The 24,326-nt window shown below is 40.7% G+C and overlaps 2 protein-coding genes across 5 annotated transcripts in view; one reads left to right on the forward strand and one right to left on the reverse strand.

Annotated features, from left to right (window-relative positions):
- LOC128686480 (cytochrome P450 302a1, mitochondrial-like) overlaps window positions 1–24,326 on the forward strand; it is a 64,908-nt gene that overhangs the window by 39,943 nt on the left and 639 nt on the right. The gene's annotated exons all lie outside the window — the stretch shown is intronic.
- LOC128690893 (putative leucine-rich repeat-containing protein DDB_G0290503) overlaps window positions 1–24,326 on the reverse strand; it is a 145,606-nt gene that overhangs the window by 17,087 nt on the left and 104,193 nt on the right. For all 4 annotated transcript variants that reach the window (XM_070087450.1, XM_070087289.1, XM_070087355.1 and 1 more), the window contains exons 5-11: window positions 22,391–22,592; window positions 17,629–17,882; window positions 15,558–15,713; window positions 13,465–13,692; window positions 6,401–6,598; window positions 2,838–5,696; window positions 1,641–2,637 (exon numbers count right to left, since the gene is read on the reverse strand). In XM_070087450.1, coding sequence (XP_069943551.1) covers window positions 1,641–2,637; window positions 2,838–5,696; window positions 6,401–6,598; window positions 13,465–13,692; window positions 15,558–15,713; window positions 17,629–17,882; window positions 22,391–22,592 — 4,894 coding nt within the window. The remainder of the gene's footprint in view (window positions 1–1,640; window positions 2,638–2,837; window positions 5,697–6,400; window positions 6,599–13,464; window positions 13,693–15,557; window positions 15,714–17,628; window positions 17,883–22,390; window positions 22,593–24,326) is intronic.

The raw sequence follows: 24,326 nt of genomic DNA on the forward strand, positions 1-24,326 counted from the left end.
CTGTCTCATGAACATGCAAGATTTCAGGTACGTCTTGCTACTTCTACTTACACTTAGGTCACACTACACATACATGTACAAGCACATATATACACACCCCTCTGGGTTTTCTTCTATTTTCTTTCTAGTTCTTATTCTTGTTTATTTCCTCTTATCTCCATGGGGAAGTGGAACAGAATTCTTCCTCCGTAAGCCATGCGTGTTGTAAGAGGCGACTAAAATGCCGGGAGCAAGGGGCTAGTAACCTCTTCTCCTGTATATATTACTAAATGTAAAAGGAGAAACTTTCGTTTTTCCTTTTGGGCCACCCTGCCTCGGTGGGATACGGCCGGTGTGTTGAAAGAAAGAAAGAAAGAGAAGATGGGGTACAAGGAGAATGTCATCAGTGTGCAAAAGTGAAGTAAACTTTAATATATTAAAGGAGATAGTCTGGGTATGATATAAGAACCTATTGGGAGAAAGGTGGGCTAGAGAGTACAGGTAATAAGGAGAAGGTCGAAGTAAGGAGGTAGATTAGACTAAAGGATGTAGCGTCAGAGTGCATCATTTGTTTATGGATATAGGATAGCAGGTGTGGATATGATAAGGAATGAGTGGTGGAATGATGAGGTAATGAGGGTGGTAAAGAAGAAAAAGTTAGCATATGAGAGCTTTTTACAATGTAGAAGTGATATACAGAGGGCATAATACAGTACATGGAGAGTAAGAGAGATTAAAAAAAGTGGTGAGGAGTGTAAGAGAGAAGCCACCAGGAGAGTAGGATAGAGTTTCATCAACAAATTTTGCTGAGAATAAGATATTAAAGAGTTGAGAAAAATCTAGGCAACAAATGAATTTAGCAGTTTAACAAGTGGGGAGACATTAAGTGGGAAGGTGGAGGTATTGGAAAGATGGAGGGACTATGTTAAGGAGTTGTTAAATGTTGAAGAAGACAGAGAGGCAGTGATTTTATGTACTGGGCAGGGATGTGCAACAGTCTGTAGGAGTAAGGAAGAGCCAGGTGTGAATAATGGGTAAGTGCATAAGACAGCGAGTAGAATGAAAAGGGGTAAACTAACTGGGATACATGGGATCAAGACAGAAATGTTGAACATTAAAATGGTACATAATACCGACAGGTTGTTAGATAAGACACATATGCAACAGTTAGGTATCGAAACGTTTTGCCTACACAGTAGGCTTCTTCAGTCGAGTACAGAAAAGTTGATAGAAGCAGAAGAGACTTGAAGACGATGTAATCAGTCCATCACCCTTGAAGTTTTGAGGTGGTAAGTCCCTCAGTCTGGAGAAGAGTATTGTTCCATAGTCTGAAACAATACTTCAAGGGTGATAAACTGATTACATCGTCTTCAAGTCTCTTCTGCGTCTATCAACTTTTCAGTACTCGACTGAAGAAGCCTACTGTGTAGGCAAAAAGTTTTGAAATAAAGATACCTAACTGTTGCATATGTGTCTTACCTAACAACAAGACAGAAATGTTAAAATTAGGTGGGGATATAGTTTGAGTGGTTGGTGTATTTGTTCATTATATGCATGCAGTGGGAAAGGAAAAGGTACCTAGGGTTTGGCAGAAAGCATGTCACCCCATTTCATTATATCACATAAAAATTGTAATTAAAATACACTGGTTATGCACTTACACTCATCACCTTGGGACGTGGCTGGTGATGTACTTCTTCGAAGGGCCTTCAACTGTAACTGGAGGTTTGCGGTGAGACAACGTTCAGAATCTAGTTGTGCAGTTAGTTGCTTTACAAGTCTTTTTTCTTCACTTAAGTAAAGCTGTGCATCTTCTGTTGTTTTCTGCTTTTCTGTTAACTCTCTCAATTCTACTTCAAGATTCTGAGCCTTTGACCTCAACTCACTATTGTTACACTGCAGTAGAGTGTATTCATTACGTAACTCTGCCATATCCTTGTTCTCTACTGCAGCTTGTTCTGCAACATAAGCCTGATGAGACATCAGATGGTCAATTTTTGTTTGCAAGCTTGCTGCTTCTTCTTTCAGTATCTGCATTTCCTTTTCAAGATGTTCCTTGTCCGATAGCAGCTGTTGTCGCTCCTGCTGTAGGGTTGAAACTGTAGCACGCTCTACATCAAGCTGCTGAAGTAAAGAAATACACTCTTCACCCACACCTTCTACTTCATGGTTTCCATCCTGAAGCAAACGAGCCTGGGTAGAGGCAGAGGCCAGCTGTGCCTGTAGGCAAGCACGCTCTCCAACAAGAGACAACCGCTCTTTATTGACTTGGAGTAGACGTGATTCTTGCTTTTGTAGTTCTAACTGTAATTTCTGCACATGTTTATCCTGATCTGGTATTTTGGCAGCATCTTTTTTAAGTTGAGAAATTTGGTCACTCATATCTTTTATGATTTGCTCTCTCTCTGCTAGCTGAGCATCACGTTCTTGCACGAGCAAGTCTTTCGTTTGCATGAGCTTATGAGCATTACACAAATCAGCTTGAACAGCTGATGCTTCTGTTTGTGAGGCTTCTAGTTCAGAATAACACTGAGTTAAACGGCTCTCACAATCTTGGAGTTTCAGCTGTATTTTGTTATATTTTTCTTGTTGCTCACGAACCGATTCCTGCGACCCCTGCAATCTATCTCTTGCATCACGCATTTCTTCCTGAGCAGTCTGAAAAGATAGGGCAATTTTATTATTAACTATACTCTTAAAAGTCCACTTGAATTGTGTCTTTCATAATTATTGGCTTTTCTGTGTAATAAACTATTAAAAAATTTTTGTAATACCAATTTAATTTCATATTTTTGATAGACTAAATAATAAAATTTCACAATTTTTGAAAACTGGCTATTGTCAACTAAAATATTTACCTGTAAAGCAGCAGTAAGATGATGAAATCGAGCTTCATCTTGAGGATGTGCTGTTAATGCTGCTTCCAGTTGATCTCGAAGGTGGTCATTATTAGCAATTGCCTCTTCTAGCTTCAGACGCAGTGCACAAATTTCATCTAAGAGAGGTGCAGGGACAACAAATGTTAGTGGAGGTAGTGGTAATGTAGGTCCCTCTTCAGCACCTACCGAGGCATCTGCTGTCTCTCCTTTGTGTGTTTCAACACTTTTATCACTAGTCTTAGGCCTCTGTTGTTGGTCATGCTGTTGATGAGTTATTTGTTGACTTAATGTCTGATATATGTTCAATTCTGCACGAAGAGTGTCATTCAGTTGCTCTATGGCACGCAATTTTGTAGATACCCGTCTAAGTTCTGCAACATCAGAGCGTCGTTTGGAGACTTTTCCTGGTGTAGGTGCATTGCTAGCAGTGCATGTAGCAGTGTCTTCATGTGCAGCCTCACAATCAGATTCTGAGGTAATGGCAGCAGATGCTCTCTGTTGACGAGATCTTGATAAAGCTCTATCTGTTGCACCCACAAGTGTACAAGCATCAAGTCCAATTCTTGCTAAAGATACATTTCTATCAGGCTCACTCCATGCCTCACTCTCAGATGGAGAAACTGGTACCCAAGGCTGTTCAGGTATTACACAGCTAACTGACACGCTGGGCTTTTCTCCCAGTGGTTTCAGTCCTTCATCCAAATTTTGTTTACCAGGTGTCACATGCTGCTGAAAGTAACCTAGGTGTCCACTATATGCTTTGATAGCTGCATCAGTAGAATATGCACTCTTGACTGCACTCAGGCTGCTACGATCTGATGCATGACAAATCTCCAACTCCCGGATATCAGGTGTGATTTCACACTCGCTATCCTGAAGAAGGTGCAGAGGGGGTGGAGGCAACGAGTCAGAACAATTACTTAGGGACTTGTGAATACTTTCTTGACTGCTAGAATTATGGGTTAGCAATGTAGTCTGAGGGGATACAGCATGCACAGTGCTCTGAGAGGATGCTGCTAAAGGGTTTATACTACTCTGCCAAGAACTGTGGAGAGCACATTGGCTGTCTTTAGTTTGATCAGCCTGAAGTGTAAGAAGCTGAAGGTCTCTACATCGTATTTCATCCTGAAGGTGACTCACTTGCCCTCGTAGTTCACCAATTATTCCTGCTTGTATCTCTACCTGCTGTGTTCTCTCTGCTAGCTTTTCGCTAAGCTCTGACACATTCTCAGCAATGGCATCAATTTCTCGTGCTTTTTGGTCAATTTGAGTGTTGAACTGTGCAGCAAGTGCTTGAACAGCTGAATCATGGGAATCCTCTGGCTGTAACAAAGTCTCATCAGGAAGACTAGCTAAGGCTTCATGACTGCTAGCTCCTAAATAATCTAGTGTTTCAGAAAAACTATCATCTCTTTGTAGGCTCCAAGAAGATACTGAACTAACTGAGCTAGAGAGATGTGTATCATCACCATGATCAGTGAAGTCCATACCGATCATTAGTGATTGCGACAATGATCGAGAAAGAGCACGAGATTCATTGAGTGTTTTCTGTAATAAGGCCAACTGCTTTGGAGACATCTGACTCAAGTTAATAAGACCTTTCTCCTCCATTTCTAGAATGCGTTCTAAGAAGTCTGCTAGCTCCTCTAATCGAGTTCTGAGTAGATCACATGCATTATGCGAATCTGCTAACCGCTTTCGTAGAGAGGCAATTTCTTGCTTGTGTCTTTTCAGAGCTTCCTGGTATTTGCGAACACTAACTTCTGTTAACTGCCGGTTAATTTTTTTCTTTGCATTGTGAAGTTCAGTGCGCAGAACTTGTACCTGAGAATGAAAATCACTGACTATTTCTACATGCTTCCGGTCCTTTACCAAATTTTCCTCTCTGCTTTCCTCGAGTTGCTCTTTATGGGACTCAATGTGCTCATTAGTACGTGGTGCATTATTTGTTCGGCAAACTTGATCATACAATTTCTGTAAACTTGAAAGTTTGTCATTTAAGATGCCTCTTTCCAAGCGTAGAGCTTGTGCCTCACCTCTTACTTTGCTCATTTCTTGATAGAGCATTTGCACAGAAGCAGAGTTATCATCAGTGAATGTTAGATGTAATGGACGGTTTACAGTAACTACATCACCTCCAGATCCTGTAACAACTGTCAGATGGGCAGCATTCTTGGGTTGGTCCGTTGTTGTAGGAGTTACTGCTGACTGACTGCCATTAGATTTAGGGCATAAAGCTGCTTGGTTACTGTCAATATTTCCAGTCGTTTCACAGTTTAATCTGGCTTTCATTCTCCTCAGTTCGTTGTTCTTGGTTTCTAACTCGTCTTTCAAGCACTCAATTTGATTACGGCGATCTGATGTTAAGGCACTAAGCTTTTCCTGAAGACGTTCTATTTCCCTATTCCTTTCCCATAATTCATGATTCACCAAATCCTGCATATCATTATTTTTCTTTTTCAGCTCTTCCTGAAGAGCTTCCAGTTCTGCCTTTTTCTCCTTCAGCTGATCTTTGGCTACAGCTAACTCATCTTCTAAGCCTTGGACAAGTCCCTGATTAGTGCGCAATTGTCCCTCCCTACTTGACATATCACCACGAAGTGCCTGAAGTTCACTCTCAAGTTGTACCACCTGCTGAGTCTGGTCACGTAGACGTGCCTCCCGTTCCTCAGTCTCCTTATTGTGTTTGTCTTGCTGACTTTCAAGGGCTTTTATTTTTTCCTCTAATTGTTTTTGAAGATGATGCACACGTTCCTCAGCCTCAGACAGGGAGTGTTTGTGTTCTGCACGCAATGCTAGTACCTCATTCTTGCGAGACTCCAATTCTGCCCACAGCCGCTGCAGAAAAAATACAAATTTAATATTGTGATACAAGTCAAGAGTTCTTTGAATATGTCGGCAAAGAAATGTTCTTTAAAATTTGCTTACCTGATAATGTTAATTTCTGTAAAAATTAGTTCCAAATTAGCATTTCAAGCAAGCAGATGAAAGGCACATGACTGTCTTCCTCTTTAACATTTTCACTGAAATTGCAATCATGCAAGGCTTAAAAAAAAAGAATTATTAACTGTAAAATTTTTTATTCTGGCAAAAAATGAAGGAACACTAACATATAACAAAAAACAAAACACTGATTGTTTTTCCTAACAGTTCAATTAAAAACTACCATTTGAAAAAAAGTGCCTATGTATTTAAAAAATTCAGCTATTAAAGAAAATAAGCTCAAGAAAGCAACTCAGCAAACATGCTCATGACAAATCATTTTTGGGATGCAAAAGTTGATATCTAACATTATGGTGTAAAGTAGCAGGCGACTGAGGTGGAGATACATATATTGGAATAGGATCTGATGGAGAACTAAAAAAATAACGGTTGTTATTAACTTTCTGGATAAACTCTACTGTGCTGTAAGTAGGCTGCTGTGACTGCTCATGGAATCCAGTTTTTCTTGCTGGGTGCCTACTGGCATTGTCTTCCATCCTCCATGCATTAGACCCTTTGCTATCAAGTGGCACATTCTCAGCATATGCAAAGCTGCTTACCTCATTCTCCTCTTCTGCCATTTCCTTTACTCCATCTTCACCACCACTTGTCTCTGCTTCCCATTTTGCCTTATTTAGCATGTCAAGAGCCTCTTTGAGTTCTGCCACAAGATCTCTAATTTTTTTCTCTTTACGTTTTATGTCTTTCTTCAGCGATACAATTTCCTTATCACGAGCTTGAGCTTCTTCTGCAAATGTCTGAAAAAGATAATTTAGTATTACTATAATACAAAGTAAATTATGATGCTAGAAGATGGGGCAAGGGAAATGAAGACAGAGTTTCTTCTAAGGAATATACAGTAGACTATTGTATTACACGGTTTTATTTGGCACGTTTTGGTTATTGCACTATTGAAAAATTGCTGCACAATTTTATACAACACTTTGTAAAATTAGCTTAACACGGTTTGGTTTACGGAGGGGAAAATACTTGGAGCGTCACCTGCGTGATACTTCCCCAACTCAGGCCTCTGCCTGGCTGTGGGGTTAACCCACTGAGTCAATGGGATATTGAGTTTAGATCTTTTAATTGCTATATCTTGTATCTGCCAAGCAATCATGGCTGGGGAAAATTATGGCATTCTGTGGTTAATTCTTTCACTGGTCTTTCCTTGCTTGAGAGTCAGGTTCAGGAAATTTTTCAGCTGTCAAGGAGATTACCAGGTGATGGTTTTGAAGATATGAATGAAGATGTGAATGAGCTCTTAGATGATGATGATGAAGACAGGAGTTCAAAGGAAATGTTGGCAGAGCTCAATGCACAGATACAAGGGAGCCACATAACAGAAGATGAAGAAGAACCTGAAGAAAAAGAGTTAACACTGCAGCAGTTACGTGAGCAGTTCCATGTTGCTGCTAAACTAGCAGACTTTCACTGAAGAGGACCCTAACAAATCTATATGCAGTGCTTTGAAACGGGGTCTAGATCAGCTGATGATGCCTTACCAACAGCTTTATAATGTACTGCAGTAAAAGAGCCCAGAAATCCATTACAGAATTTATGCACACTCCAATACAACCATTAACTTTAGTACCAGAACCTCTACCATCCACTTCTGCCAACAACCAGCCACCTCAGCCCAGTAGAGCTGAGGTGGATGGTTGTTGGTGGATCTGTTGGTTTAAAAAAAAAGTTGTTTGACTTTTCGGGGGCTCCCTGGAACATAATCCTATTTTTCCCATACGTTCTTCAGTTTATCTAACACGGTTTTACCTTACACGGCGTTTTCAGGAACGTAACTTCCGTGCAATATAATGGTCTACCGTAAAAGCTTACACCTTTAAAAATAAAGGCCTAGAAATAATCATTACTGCATTCCATACCTGTCCCATGACACACAAACACACAGGATTACGAGCACATGCTAAGCTCAAGTTTCAGCATGCCATTAAAAAGTTAGATAGACACTTTAGAAACACTCATTATCTGATATGCAGATGTACTGACTTCAATAGTCCTCTTCTCCAAAAGTCCCACCTTCGGCACACTGTATGCCCATCTGGGTTCATATTCTGCGCCATGCTGGTGTGCTGCCACCTATAGACCTACCCAGTTCAGCCTGCACCACACTTACCCTGTCTTACTCTGGCAGGTGATAGCAAGGTCTACTCCGTCCCTCCTGGGCATGGCCCTTCAGGCCTGTGCAATTTAAATACACTGCCTGTGTACCAAGAGCCCCAATAAAACTACACATTGCCTCCAAAGCTTTATTATTGACCCCGCTTGGACAAAGCACCCAAATCAATCAACGAGAGAGGAAGGAAGAAGCATGAAGATGTTGTCTCCACTTCATCGCCCCATACAAGAAGCAGTCATCTCTCTATGAGTTGTCCTGAAGTCGTGTCTGCAAGTTTCATCATTCAGACACAGGATCAGCAGGATCCAGGCCGAAATTTGCTGAATTTTCCTTGAGAAATCTTCGTGGCATCACCTGGTCTTCACAGCATCCCACGATGTTCTTCAGTCATGTGTTCAGAGTTACCTGTGTTTCTGCTGTCATTGTTGTTCAGCTCAGCAAGGCTATTTCAGCAAGTCAGAGGCGAGTTGTGTGGTGCTCTGCATCCAGTGTGTTGTTTCTCCATGTGTTTGTGAGTACGGGAGGGAGGAGTGGTGGAGTCCCCGCTTCGCCCACACCTATCTCACACCTTCTCTGCTGTTTTTCTCTGAATGCAGTGTGAATTCTCGCCAGAGCTGTGTATCCGAGTGCCCAAGGTCACTCAAAGCCACGTGTGGATAAGGCCACGTGAAGCAAGCCACATGGGTTAACAAGGCAGGTGTTGAAAGCCACATGTTGTTGTCTGCTGCCTGACATCATTGCCTGATGTAACCTCATGACATCACCCCACAACATCACCAAAGGATGTCTGCCCGACGTCACCCAGGACGTCTGCCCGACGTCACCTCACGATGTCTGCCCAATGCCACCTCATGACGTTTGCCCTGACGTTACTGTTGCCCCGACATCACTCCAGGATGTCACCTCGCGACATCAACCAGGACGTCTGCCCGACACCACCCGTGACATCTGCCCTAATGTCACCCCACGACATCACGCCTAACATCACCACATGAAGTTACATCGACAGTGTTACAGTTTCACAGTGAACAATTTGTTGCAGTGTCGAGAGGACTGAAAGATATGTCACATGTTAATTCCTCTCAGTCAGTGCTCCTTACTAGTTTTTTCAATGTTCGTAAATGTTTTAGTGTTGATTTTTGCACAGAAAAGCATCTTTTGCTAGTGCAAGCCATGTTGTAACTGCACGTGCAGTGTGGGTGTGTGCAGTTTTCCATGTGTCCCAATGTGTGGTCTGAGTCCACATGTATGTGTAGACCAGTGTGGTCTGAACCCAGACTATTGGTAACACCCTTGTGTTACATGTCATACATTGTGACTGACAGCTGATTTTAGTCAATCCAGGCATCAGGTTATGAGTGTCTGAGCCCTCATGTACAGAAAGCTCTTATGCTCGCTGCTCGTAGACACCATGCCTGAGTCGTACCTACTATGACTCCCTGTTGAGACTTTTCACGCCACCTCCTGACCGTCAGAGTGCAGTTATGTGTAGAAAACCAGTCTGAGGATGCTTAAATCAACCTCTGCTATGACTCCAACTGTCAAGAGGATGACATCATCATGCCGCAGTAGCCCTGTCAGCAGGTGACTGTCTGACTCATGTCACAGCTTCGGTGAGCACCCTGCACAGGGATAATGTTACTTTGACTGCTAGCCCGCTCACTCCAGTTATGGTAAATGCTGCTACCACTCTTGCCTGAGTTGTTTCTGCTATGACTCACTTCACTCGTCGGAAGTGACAGCCAGTGACAGTACCAGTCGAGAAATGTCCTCCTGAGTTGCTGCCAGAAGTAGTCCTGCCCAGTTGTCAAGTACTGATGACACCTCACTTAAGGGCACCAGCAGGTTGTGCATCAGGATGAGTGAATCCTGCAGTGACTACTCCATGATGACTGCTTCACTGTTCCAGAGACAGTACCTTGTTACAACACAGCTCAGCCATAGCAATGTCTTCTGTGGTGCAGTATTTGTCAAAACGCAGTGACGCCTGCTGAGGCTCACTGCCTTGGACCATGATATTTAGCACCCCCCCCCACCCCCCGCTTTTTTTTCTCCCCTCCCTGTACGAAGTTTTTTTTTGTCCATGTCCACATGTACATACAGCCTCTCCTCATTTAGAGACGTGCTCGTTCACCGACGCCTTGGACTTGCGACGGGCTCTCTGATCAGTATTTATACGTAAATATTAGTATGTATATTAGAGCTGATTTCCTCTATTCTGTTTATTTCAATATATAGTACACTACTGTATAAATATTTAAGAATGCATAAGAAATGTTATAAATGGTACAAAGGTAACATTAAAACAATATCAAAGATGGTTGACACAAGCTCACTACCATTACAGTATGCTCCTCACCCAGCGACAAATTCTTTAAACGACGTGGTCTTAGGAACGGAACTCCGTTGTTAAGTGAGAAGAGGCTGTATATATATGTTTTCATTCTGTGCCTTGTTCCTGAGAGAGATTGAGTTTTTTTTTTTTTTAGTCAATCATGGTCGAGGACGACCATGGGTAAGTGGCCGAGCGATGTATGCGCAGCTGGGTTCATATTTCGTGCTATGCTGGTGCTGCCACCTATAGGCCAACCCAGCTCAGCCTGTCTCACTCTGGCAGTCGACCTAAATCAGTCAACAAGGTCTACTCAGTCCTCTCTCCCAGGCATGGCTCTTTGGGCTTGGACAACTTAAACACACTGCCTGTGTACCAAGAACCCAAATATAGTAACTTAGCAGCCTTCCGAAGAGTATCATTCATTCCCACTACCAAAATACACACGTAATTTTCGACAATATGACCCATATGGGTTTAGCATCTGTCTTCTTTTTTAATGTAAGAATAATAATATACTTGATACGTAAAGCCATTCTTGAGCATGCATCACGTAATGGGACTCTCCTAGTGAAATACAAAGTTAAATTTAAGAACATTCCAAGTAGTGCATTGACCCATGAAGAAATAATGCAAGAACTAAGTCTCCTATTTCTGAAAAAGAGCATAATAGGATTTTATTACAAAATATACTTCAGGTAATAGAAGGGTAGGCTCTTTAATAAGGTTCAGTCAATTAAAATGGGTTGTAGTAATTTGCAGTTACTCACTCCATTGAGCCTCCAAGATATCCACCGATACTTGTTCAGTATAAAAGTGATGATGAAATGAATTGAACATAACACAGTGGAAGCAGACTGCCATACAAACTTCATAAATAGATATAACAAGGCTATTTTACATAAGTCAAAAGTTAAAAGCAGGCCCATGTGCTGCAAGCTCATCCTTCCCCACCCTTCACACTCAAACAGGATATTATATTCTTTCTACCCCTGCTTGCTAGTCACTGAAGCAGGAGCAATGCATTACTTTACAATGACAGCAAGGTCAGCTCTAGCTTTTGGTCCTCCCTTTTTACTTTCAGTTGTCACACCTATTTTTTTTAACCCCATAGATGAGGACCTAGGAAAACCAACAAACTCACCAGTAAGTGAAATGTGTTTAGTGAATGAAATCTGCATTTCTATACAAAAATGTTCATCAGTCTTTAAAATAAGACCAGTTTAATCAAAATTGTATGGTTGGTTACCAAGGTGATGGTGCAAATGTTTGAGGGTAACCTTCTCAAAGGTGACACTTTGTGAATTTGTTGGGTTTCTTTATGTTGCAAAGGTTTGTAAGCAATTTTCACAATAAGTGACATTTGGCATGTTAGTCAATTTTCTTCTTAGCACCTCCTATGGAGTCTACGTCCAACATCACTGTTCGGATTATTTGACTACGGTATTAGTGTGTGTTCCTAGGTAGTAGGTTGGTAGACAGCAACCACTCAGGGAGGTACTACCGTCCTGCCAAGCGAGTGTAAAACGAAAGCCTATATTGTTTTACACGATGGTAGGATTGCTGGCGTCTTTTTTTTTCTGTCTCATACATATGCAAGATTTCAGGTAAATCTTGCTGCTACTACTTACACTTAGGTCACACTACACATACATGTACAAGCATATATATATATATACACACACCCCTCTGGGTTTTCTTCTATTTTCTTTCTAGTTCTTGTTCTTGTTTACTTCCTCTTACCTCCATGGGGAAGTGGAACAGAATTCTTCCTCTGTAAGCCATGCATTGTAAGAGGCTGCTAAAATGCCGGGAGCAAGGAGCTAGTAACCCCTTCTCCTGTATATATTACTAAATGTAAAAGGAGAAACTTTTGTTTTTCCTTTTGGGCCACCCCGCCTCGGTGGGATACGGCCGGTGTGTTGAAAGAAGATTACTCTGCGTTGAAAAATGTTTTCCTATCAACATCCTCCATGGGGAAGTGGAACAGAATTCTTCCTCTGTAAGCCATGCGTGTTGTAAGAGGCGACTAAAATGCCGGGAGCAAGGGGCTAGTAACCCCTTCTCCTCTATAAATTACTAAATTTAAAAAGAGAAACTTTTGTTTTTCTTTTTGGGCTACCCTGCCTTGGTGGGATATGGCCGGTTTGTTAAAAGAAGAAAAAAAGTATTATACATATATATACTATTTCCTTTTTTTTTTTTTTCAACAAGTCGGCCATCTCCCACCGAGGCAGGGTGACCCAAAAAAGAAAATACTTTCATCATCATTCAACACTTTCACCACACTCACACATTATCACTGTTTTTGCAGAGGTGCTCAGAATACAACAGTTTAGAAGCATACACATATAAAGATACACAACATATCCCTCCAAACTGCCAATATCCCAAACCCCTCCTTTAAAGTGCAGGCATTGTACTTCCCATTTCCAGGACTCAAGTCCGACTATATGAAAATAACCGGTTTCCCTGAATCCCTTCACTAAATATTACCCTGCTCACACTCCAACAGATCGTCAGGTCCCAAGTACCATTCGTCTCCATTCACTCCTATCTAACACGCTCACGCACGCTTGCTGGAAGTCCAAGCCCCTTGCCCACAAAACCTCCTAGTAACATTAATAAGCAGGCTTCCTGGCCAAGCCTTAGTCATGTGACCTACCCCTTGCATATAGGCCGTCCTTTACAGGCCTCTGCCTCAGACTCGACCAGGCATAGCAAGTGGGCAGACACGATAGGCTGGGCTCCTCTACGAATACCAATACAACGCCTTGTAAGTCTACAGTTCTCCATGGGGAAGTGGAACAGAATTCTTCCACCGTAAGCTGTGTATGCCAGGAGCAAGGGGCTAGTAACCCTTTCTGTATATATTACTAAATTTAAAAGGAGAAGCTTTTGGTCCACCCTGCATCGGTGGGATACAGCCGGTTTGTTGAAAGAAGGAGTCTACAGTTGTTTCCCTTGCTACCGTCACTCCATCAAAGAACCCTCATAACATTTCAGTATCCCCATGTCTCGTTTAAACAAGTAACTTCAAATTGTGTCTCCATACTCCATAGCTTAGCACTGCTCTATGAAAAATTAATAATACCTTGGAAGGCAGTGGCCAATGAGGTATAAAAAAATAGAAGTAATAATAATAATATACTTACTTGAATAACTTTACAGGACTTATCAAGCTTCTCCGTGAGTTTCTTTATCTTTTCACTGGACTCTGTAATCTTGTGTTCCATATCAGCAATTTGTTTCTGTTTCTCATCTAATGTAATTTGAATTTCTACCAGAATTTTGTTCTGTTGTTCTATCTGTTCTATTTTTTCCTCAATGATTCGGTCACGTTCCACAATTTCCTGTACCTTGACTTCTATTTCTGGCTCAACCTACAGGACGATAAATTAACATTAGATATATGCAGATATTTATACTAAAATTAAGAGGGTAAAAAGTATCTATTTAATATATCATATGTATCAATATTTTGGTTGCCTTTTTCTTCAGATACTTCCTTTCTTGAGCACCATTAAGGACTATGGACTTTTAGGAACAATAAAAATGTTGTATTAATATTGGTAGAATTACCGACAATATGTTAAGTAAAAGGACACAAATGCAACTAATGTGACATTTTATTGTGGCTCCTGAAGAGCAAAATGTTGCCAAAATAAAATGTCACATTAGTTGCATTTGTGTCCTTTTACTTAACAATAAAAATGTTGCCAAAGAAGTCCACTGTCACTGAAGTGGGGTGGTAGGTGTAGTAGTAGTAGTGCAAGTGGTGGAGTTGGTGGGTCTAGACAGAGGTGAAGAGAGGGGAGTGTGGGTGGTGGGGAGAGGGAGAAAGGTGTGGATGGTGGGGACAGGGAGAAAGGTGTGGGTTGTGGAGAAAGAGGAAGGTATGTGGTGGAGAAAGAGGAGGGTGTTGGTGTTGAGAAGTGACAAAGGAGTGGTTGGTGGAGGGAAAAGTGTGGATGGTGGGCCAGACATGGATGGTAGAAAGGATATAGGAGAGAGAGAAAAAAGAGAAAAGAAAAGAGAAAGAGTGAGAATGAGTATTATCTGTTTTGTGAACAAAATATCAATTTACTCCTGAACTATGTTGCCTATTACCAGTTCAGTGTAGTAGGACAGGCAAACAGTGTGACGATATTAACCCTTTCAGGGTTGGTGCCATAATAGTACGGCTTGCACGCCGGTGTTGGTGCCCTACTAGTATGCATAAATTCTAGCGCCTTCAAATCTAGCGAGAGAAAGCTGGTAGGGCTACATATGAAAGAATGGGTCTATGTGGTCAGCGTGCAGTATAAAAAAAATCCTGCAGCACATGGTGCATAATGAGAAAAAAAAATCCGACTGTTTTTGGTTTAAAACAGCGACTTTGCAGTGTATTTTTGTATGCTATTTATGGTTGTATTCTAATTTTCCTGGTCTCATTTTATAGAATGGAAGACATATTATGGAAATTAAGATGATTTTGATTGGCTTCACAATGAAAAGTACCTTGGAATTGAGCTCAAAGTAGTAGAAATGTTCGATTTTTGCCAAAGTTCAAAGGTAAACAAATCATGCCATGCGTCCAATACACATCAACTGGCGAGTCTAATATTCTTTCACAAGTGCGCTGATATTATTTATACCATTTCTACACCATTTCTACACTATTGCAGTAGTCTGCATAACATAAATCTTCTATTTTTTGTGAGAATAAAAATTCAAAGTGGAAAGCAAAAAGAAATGTAACAGAGGCCTGGGGACGTGAGTAATGAACAGAGGAAATGTTAATTTAGTGCCAGGAATGTCTGTTGTGTTTATTCTGGACCCTATTTGGAAATTGGCATCTTTTGAAATTTGTGTGAAATTGGCAAAATTGCCAATTTCTGACCACTTTATTGGATAGTTGAAATCGGTAAATGGGTAGTTTCTTGTACTCATTCGATAGAAAAAATGAAGTTCTAGCGAAATAGGTATGATATCTGTCGACTAGTACGTTGGAATTGACTGAAAATAGGGCTCAAAGTGGGCAGAATCGCCGATGCGTAAACATCGTTGAGACCGCTAACTTCGCAAGAGCGTAATTCTGTAAGTTTTCCATCAAATTTTGTACTTTTGGTGCCATTATGATCGGGAAAAGATTCTCTATCATTTCGTAAGAAAAAATAATTATTTTGTTTTTCAAAAAATTTCCAACCCTGAGAACAAGTTTAGGAGAGGGCCTGCCGACCCTGAAAGGGTTAATTAAGGGACTTACTCTGTTTAGATCCTGGTAGAGACTTTGGATCTGGTCATCCTTGGCTTGGATCTCAATGTTTCGTGTTTCTAGTTCCTGCATCACATCATCAATTTTCAAGTCCTTTTCTGTCACTTCCACCTCCAGGTCTGCTATTTTTTCTACCTTGTCTTCCAACTGAAATCAAGACATCAAATTGTAGCTTAAAAACATTAGATGTATATAAGTAAAGCTATTGCAAACAAGAATCAATCAATGCAAAATAAGGCAACCCCTAATGATTTATTCTGGAAGAAAAAAAGTCATTCACTGAATGACATATATACAATATACAAAGTACTAATATTCATCAAACAACTATTGGCATGCCTCTGGCAAGACAGTAATGGAGTGAGTGATGATGAAGGTGTTTCTTCTTTTTTAGGTCACCCTGCCTTGGTGGAAAACGACAAATGTGTTAAAAATTGGAAACAAATACAAAACTACTGTAGTATACCAAATAAAGGAGCTAAAGGATATTTAATCAGATTACATATTTTATTTTTAAATGAAAACAGTAAAATGCATATTCATCCTGACAACAACAAAAAGTTTGATAAAAAGCATTTGCTATTATCCTACAAAACTTTTTTTTTATCCTTTCCCACCAATGCAGGATGACCTAAAGGAAACATTCACAATCACTCAATAAATCATAGCTTTCTCCAGCCCTACTATGCTTTCCATGAGTATCTCTAAACACTTACATTTGTCTCCTAACACAATCATTCTGTTAAGGCTCAAAATTCCTTATGATCAGATAACACCACACAGAATCTTTCTCCTCAGCACACCTCACACCCTAGGGGAGAGGAGGGAAGCGAAGGAAGCAGCTGACACTATTTGGGAACAATAATGGATGGCCTAAATGCCCAACTGAGAGAGGAATTTAAGAGTTCAGTTCCATTCTGAGAGAAACTAGCAATATGCAGTGAAGCAAGGTATAAAAATCACAGATAAATAGGGCAACTGTGGCAAAGGAAAGGGTCCTAAAGCTGGAAGAAATGGTATAGTGGCAGTACATAAGAAAGCCAGAGAAGAATTTGCAGAAAAGGTAAATAGGGCTAATTAAGCAGAAGACAGAGCCCTAAAACTGGAAGTGGAAGTAAGAGATCTGAAGGAGATCATGAAAGAAATGAGATGGAAGTTAGTAGGGTCAGAAAGAGTGAAGGAAGGAGAGGAAGCCCAGGGGTTTGGAGAGAACAGTGAAAGAAACACTAACAGTGATGCTCTCTGAAGATGAGGAGGCTAAAAAAGGTGATAAGAGAAACAGCAAAGGAAATGGTAAAATCAAAGAAATCTGGAAGGAAGAGGGAGGTTACTGATTTTATCCACGGAATCCAGGAGGCTGAAGGTGGCCCAGGTAGTAGATGGGAGTGGGAGAGTATATCAATGATGGAGTACACAGGAGGGGAGTAAGTGCTAGGGCAGATGGCAAATTTTCAAGAGGATCAAGATGTTCTCCCACAGTAAACAATGCCCCATCAAATTACCCTTTAGTCTCATATAGCTTGGGACAGGATACTATGATAGAAAGCACACTTGAAGACCTCTCAGTGTTACAGTTGTGTCTACCTAGATCATGACAGGATGGAGATGGAGAAGGAACAGTTACAAGAGTACATGAAAATCCATTGAGTGAAGAGTGAAGTAGGAACACCCAAACTCGGAGAACTCCTATAGATGTAACCTTGACCCCTTTCCCAGCTGGATCTACAGTAACTCTTATCTTTATATCCATGTACATTCAAACGTGCATGACTACTATAATCGATTCTTTTCTACATATCCACATACACCTACACAGCCAGAAGTCAAAATATCTTTTGAGGCTAGTTCTTTTGGTTCTATCTTTTTCTCCTTAATTAAAATTAAAGGGGTTAAATCAGCTTTTCACTCTTGGCATTTTAGTCACCTATGACACAGCTACAAGTGGCAAATTCTACACAGAAACAAAGAACTGGAAATTAAGAAGTACTACAGGTTTAAGGAACCAAGTCATAGAGCAGGAAACAATATAATGACTAAGCACATACAAGTGGTATTGCAGTACCTCTTTTCTTAAGTTGGCGATATCACCCTCCAATATAGAGGTAGTTTCTACTTTAGCAGCCAGTTCTCCCTCTAGTTCAGTCACTCTTTTCTCTAGCTCAGCCACCCGTGCTTTTAGAATCACCACTCTCTGCTCGGCTGACTCTGGCTCTTCATTGCTAGTCTTGCTGTAACTGCCACTGACTGGAGTCAACTGAGGTTGTGACTTCTCGAGGGCAGCTGGTTCTGCTATCATGGGTGGCATGCTGAATATTCCTGAGGAAAATACGGGAGATGCTGAAATTACTAAATCTGAATATTTTTTTTTTTTTTTTCAACAAGTCGGTCGTCTCCCACTGAGGCAGGGTGACCCCAAAAAAGAAAGAAAATCCCCCAAAAGAAAATACTTTCATCATCATTCAACACTTTCACCACACTCACACATTATCACTGCTTTTGCAGAGGTGCTCAGAATACAACAGTTTAGAAGCATATACGTATAAAGATACACAACATATCCCTCCAAACTGCCAATATCCCAAACCCCTCCTTTAAAGTGCAGGCATTGTACTTCCCATTTCCAGGACTCAAGTCCGACTATATGAAAATAACCGGTTTCCCTGAATCCCTTCACTAAATATTACCCTGCTCACACTCCAACAGATCGTCAGGTCCCAAGTATCATTCGTCTCCATTCACTCCTATCTAACACGCTCATGCACGCTTGCTGGAAGTCCAAGCCCCTCGCCCACAAAACCTCCTTTACCCCCTCTTTCCAACCCTTTCGAGGACAACCCCTACCCCTCTTTCCTTCCCCTATAGATTTATATGCTTTCCATGTCATTCTATTTTGATCCATTCTCTCTAAATGACCAAACCACCTCAACAACCCCTCTTCTGCCCTCTGACTAATGCTTTTATTAACTCCACACCTTCTCCTAATTTCCACACTCCGAATTTTCTGCATAATATTTACACCACACATTGCCCTTAGACAGGACATCTCCACTGCCTCCAACCGTCTCCTCGCTGCTGCATTTACCACCCAAGCTTCACATCCATATAAGAGTGTTGGTACTACTATACTTTCATACATTCCCTTCTTTGTCTCCATAGATAACGTTTTTTGACTCCACATATACCTCAACGCACCACTCACCTTTTTTCCCTCATCAATTCTATGGTTAACCTCATCCTTCATAAATCCATCCGCCGACACATCAACTCCCAAGTATCTGAAAACATTCACTTCTTCCATACTCCTCCTCCCCAATTTGATATCCAATTTTTCTTTATCTAAATCATTTGATACCCTCATCACCTTACTCTTTTCTATGTTCACTTTCAACTTTCTACCTTTACACACATTCTCAAACTCATCCACTAACCTTTGCTATTCTTCTTTAGAATCTCCCATAAGCACAGTATCATCAGCAAAAAGTAACTGTGTCAATTCCCATTTTGAATTTGATTCCCCATAATTTAATCCCACCCCTCTCCCGAACACCCTAGCATTTACTTCTTTTACAACCCCATCTATAAATATACAGTGGACCCCCGCATAGCGAACTTAATCCGTGCAAGAGGGCTGGTCGTTATGCGAAATGTTCGCTATGCGAATTAATTTTCCCCATAAGAAATAATGGAAATAAAATTAATCCGTGCAAGACACCCAAAAGTATGAAAAAATTTTTTACCACAAAAAAATGTTAATTTTAGTACACACAAACTGAAAAAGGCATGCACAATTACATGACACTTACTTTTATTGAAGATCTGGTGATGATTGATGGGATGGGAGGAGGGGAGAGAGAGTGTTAGTGTTTAGAAGGGGAATCCCCTTCCATTAGGACTTGAGGTAGCAAGTCCTTTTCTGGGGTTACTTCCCTTCTTCTTTTAATGCCACTAGGACCAGCTTCAGAGTCACTGGACTTCTTTCGCACAACATATCTGTCCATAGTGGCCTGTACCTCTCGTTCCTTTATGATTTGTCTAAAGTGGTTCACAACAGTGTCATTGTAACAGTCACCAGCACGGCTTGCAATAGCTGTGTGAGGGTGATTTTCATCAAAAAAGGTTTGCACTTCAAGCCATTTTGCACACATTTCCTTAATCTTTGAAGTAGGCAATTCCTTCAATTTCTCTCTCCCCTCCTTTGAACCAGTTTCCCCAGGTCTGGCCTCTTGCTCTTGAAGTTGATCTATCAGCTCATCAGTGGTTAGTTCTTCATTGTCCTCCTCCACCAACTCTTCCACATCCTCCCCACTAACCTCCAACCCCAAGGACTTCCCCAATTCCACAATTGATTCCTCAACTGGTATACTACTCCTCTCAGGGTTAGCCTCAAACCCTTCAAAATCCCTTTTGTCTACACATTCTGGCCACAGTTTCTTCCAAGCAGAGTTCAAGGTTCTCTTAGTCACTCCCTCCCAAGCCTTACCTATAAGGTTTACACAATTGAGGATATTAAAGTGATCCTTCCAAAACTCTTTTATAGTCAATCGAGTGTCTGTGGTCACTTCAAAGCACTTTTGAAACAGAGCTTTTGTGTACAGTTTCTTGAAGTTGGAAATGACCTGCTGGTCCATGGGCTGCAGGAGAGGAGTGGTATTAGGAGGCAAAAACTTCACCTTAATGAAGCTCATGTCCCCATAAAGTCGCTCTGCCACGTCTGTAGGATGACCAGGGGCATTGTCTAACACCAGGAGGCACTTAAGGTCTAATTTCTTTTCAGTTAGGTAATCTTTCACATTGGGGGCAAATGCATGGTGTAACCAGTTATAGAAAAATTCCCTAGTGACCCATGCCTTACTGTTTGCCCTCCACAGCACACACAAATTATCCTTGAGGACATTCTTTTGCCTGAACGCTCTGGGAGTTTCAGAGTGATACACTAATAAAGGCTTAACTTTGCAATCACCACTAGCATTGGCACACATCAACAAAGTAAGCCTGTCTTTCATAGGCTTATGTCCTGGGAGTGCCTTTTCCTCCTGAGTAATGTAGGTCCTGCTTGGCATTTTCTTCCAGAACAGGCCTGTTTCATCACAATTAAACACTTGTTCAGGTTCCAGTCCTTCAGTTTCTATGTACTCCTTGAATTCATGCACATATTTTTCAGCCGCTTTGTGGTCCGAACTGGCAGCCTCACCATGCCGTATCACACTATGGATGCCACTACGCTTCTTAAATCTCTCAAACCAACCTTTGCTGGCCTTAAATTCACTCACATCATCACTAGTTGCAGGCATTTTTTTAATTAAATCGTCATGCAACTTCCTAGCCTTTTCACATATGATCGCTTGAGAGACGCTATCTCCTGCTAGCTGTTTTTCATTTATCCACACCAATAAGAGTCTCTCAACATCTTCCATCACTTGCGATCTTTTTTTCGAAAACACAGTTAAACCTTTGGCAACAACAGCTTCCTTGATTGCCGTTTTCTTGCCCACAATAGAAGCGATGGTTGATTTTGGTTTCTTGTACAACCTGACCAGGTCGGTGATACGTACTCCACTTTCATACTTATCAATGATCTCTTTCTTCATTTCAATGGGTATTCTTACCCTTTGAGGTGTAGGGTTGGCACTAGAAGCTTTCTTGGGGCCCATGGTCACTTATTTTCCACAAACAGCACCGAAAACACTGTAATAATACGAAATATTCCGAGTGTATGCTTGAATGTTACCGCGGAGGCTGGCTGGTAAACAATGGGACGGGCGGCACATGTGAGGCTGGCTGAGGGCGCACATTGGACGCGTCTCGGACGAAGGTCGCTGAGCGGGTTTTTGTCCACTATGCGGGGCAAAATTTTAGCGAACAAAGCGTTCGCTATGCGGATTGTTCGCTATGCAAGGCATTCGCTATGCGGGGGTCCACTGTATTAAACAACCATGGTGACATTACACATCCCTGTCTAAGACCTACTTTTACCAGGAAGTATTCTCCCTCTCTTCTACACACCCTAACCTGAGCCTCACTATCCTCATAAAAGCTCTTTACAGCATTTAGTAACTTACCACCTATTCCATATACTTGCAACATCTGCCACATTGCTCCTCTATCCACTCTATCATATGCCTTTTCTAAATCCATAAATGCAATAAAAACTTCCCTACCTTTATCTAAATACTGTTCACATATATGCTTCAATGTAAACACTTGATCTACACATCCCCTACCCACTCTGAAGCCTCCTTGCTCATCCGCAATTCTACATTCTGTCTTGCCTCTTAATTCTTTCAATTATAACCCTACCGTATACTTTTCCTGGTATACTCAGTAAACTTATTCCTCTAAAATTTCTACAATCTCTTTTGTCCCCTTTCCCTTTATATAAAGGGACTATACATGCTCTCTGCCAATCCCTAGGTACCTTCCCCTCTTTCATACATTTATTAAACAAAAGTACCAACCACTCCAACACAATATCCCCCCCTGCTTTTAACATTTCTGTCATGATCCCATCAGAATCTGAATATGTATAATAAAAATTAGCAAGTGTTAATTATTAGCCCTGCCTTTACTACTATTCTAAGTAATTAATATATGTATTACAGACCAAGGTTGTTAACTGCATATTGGTCATCACAAATTTAAAAAAAAGAGCAAAATGGCAAAATTTTCTATACTGTACCTTGCTTCTCTGCCAAGGACATACAGAACTGCATAGGACCAATATAACTTTTAGGTACACACTGCATAACAATAGTACTAATAGTATGAAAGGCATTTACTTCTACTTCTTTAACAAAATCCAGTGAATTAAGATTAATTTTCTTTACCTTGTACAGGTGATGGGGGAGCATAACTATTAGTAAACCCTGCAAGGTTTAGTGGTAGACTCAAATTGTCCTTTGAGGAAGGAACTGCTTGAGCTTCCTCTTCCTCTTCCTCTGCTCCTGTGCTGAATGCCAGACCACACAGCTGTGTTAGTTCCCCCAGTTGGCCCCTCTCATGACATCGGTTGGCATAGTCATCGACTTCCTGAGGACCAATAGTTGTATGAAGTTATCAAACACTGTATAGCACTATAGTTTGAGCATTTTCCCTAGAATCTAATAATGATAATAATAATATGTAAAGTTACTTTCATGATAATAAATATTTTCACTAAAATTCCTACCATAGGAGGATGCTAAACATGTTTTTATGAGTGGAAAGTGTATGGCATAGTATTACCATCTTTCTTGCTGCACAATTTCAATTTATTTAAAAAAATTTTTATTTTTTTATCATCACACTGGCCGATTCCCACCAAGGCAGGGTGGCCCGAAAAAGAAAAACTTTCACCATCATTCACTTCATCACTGTCTTGCCAGAAGGGTGCTTTACACTACAGTTATTTAAAATCTGTTTAGATATTGTAAACAGAAATGCTTTCTTACAACTCTCAACCAAAATTAATATAGGGAAGTCCCACACTCAGCTAGATAACAGATTACCTATTGAAGATTTTATTTTCTGTCCTCCATGGAGGTTTCAGATGTGAAAGCAGAGATGTTGTGAGGTATTCTTAGCCTACCAGCCACATTTGTTTTCTTTTGCAACATAGGCCATTTTCCACCAAGGTAGGATGACCCAGAGAAGGAAACACTTCCACCATCATTAATTCAATAGCTTTCTTGCTAGAAGTGCAAGGACATCACAGTTCAAACGACCCTCTGAACTGCAATAAACCCACCCATCCTTCAAAGTGTAGACTGAATTTTTCTACTTCCAGAGATCAAGTCCAGTTAGTCCTATGGTAAATAATGAATTATTGCATCTAAATGCACTACCAACTTCTAAACATGTGATTGGAATAAGCTATGATTATGATAAATATAATAAATTTATGTAAAAGGCTAAACCCATGTGGGTCATCCAGCACAAGGACTGGTGAAGGTTTGATGTGCCATCCACTAATTGTGAGACGGACATACTATTTTGCTGCCAGCTAGGCCAGAAGCATAATAATCTATAATAGGAAGAAATATGAAAAACAATGTCAGTCTTGTGAAGTTCTGACACTATGTAATAGATCAGAAATTATCACATCTGTTTTTAACCCTTTGAGGGTTTTCGTCGTACTAGTACGTCTTACGCGTAGGGGTTTTTGACGTACTAGTACTCATAAATTCTAGCGACCTCAAATCTAGTGGGAGAAAGCTGGTAGGCCTTCATATGAAAGAATGGGTCTATGTGGTCAGTGTGCACAGTCTTAAAAAAATCCTGCAGCACACAGTGCATAATGAGAAAAAAAAAACTTTTTCCATTTTTTTTAATAAATCAGCGACTTTGCAGTGTATTTTCGTATGGTATTTATTGTTGTATTCTAGTTTTCTTGGTCTCATTTTATAGAATGGAAGACATATTACTGAAATTGAGATGATTTTGACTGGTTTTACAATGAAAGGTGCCTTGAAATTGAGCTCAAAGTAGCAGAAATGTTCGATTTTTACCAAACTTCAAAAGTAAACAAATCGTGCCAAGCGTGCAATACACGTCAACTGGTGAGTCTAATATTCTTTCACAAGTGCACCAATAATATTTATACCATTTTTTACACTAATGCAGTAGTCTGCATAACAGTAAATCTTATATTTTTTGTGAGAATAAAAATTCAAAGTGGAAAGCAAAAGAATATAAGAGGGGCCTTGAGACGTGACTAATGACTAGAGGAAATGTCATTTTAGTGCCAGGAATGTCTTTCTTGTTTATTCTGGACCCTATTCCAAA

This window comes from Cherax quadricarinatus, chromosome 1, assembly GCF_038502225.1.
Source record: "Cherax quadricarinatus isolate ZL_2023a chromosome 1, ASM3850222v1, whole genome shotgun sequence".
Taxonomy (NCBI): Eukaryota; Metazoa; Arthropoda; class Malacostraca; order Decapoda; family Parastacidae; genus Cherax; species Cherax quadricarinatus.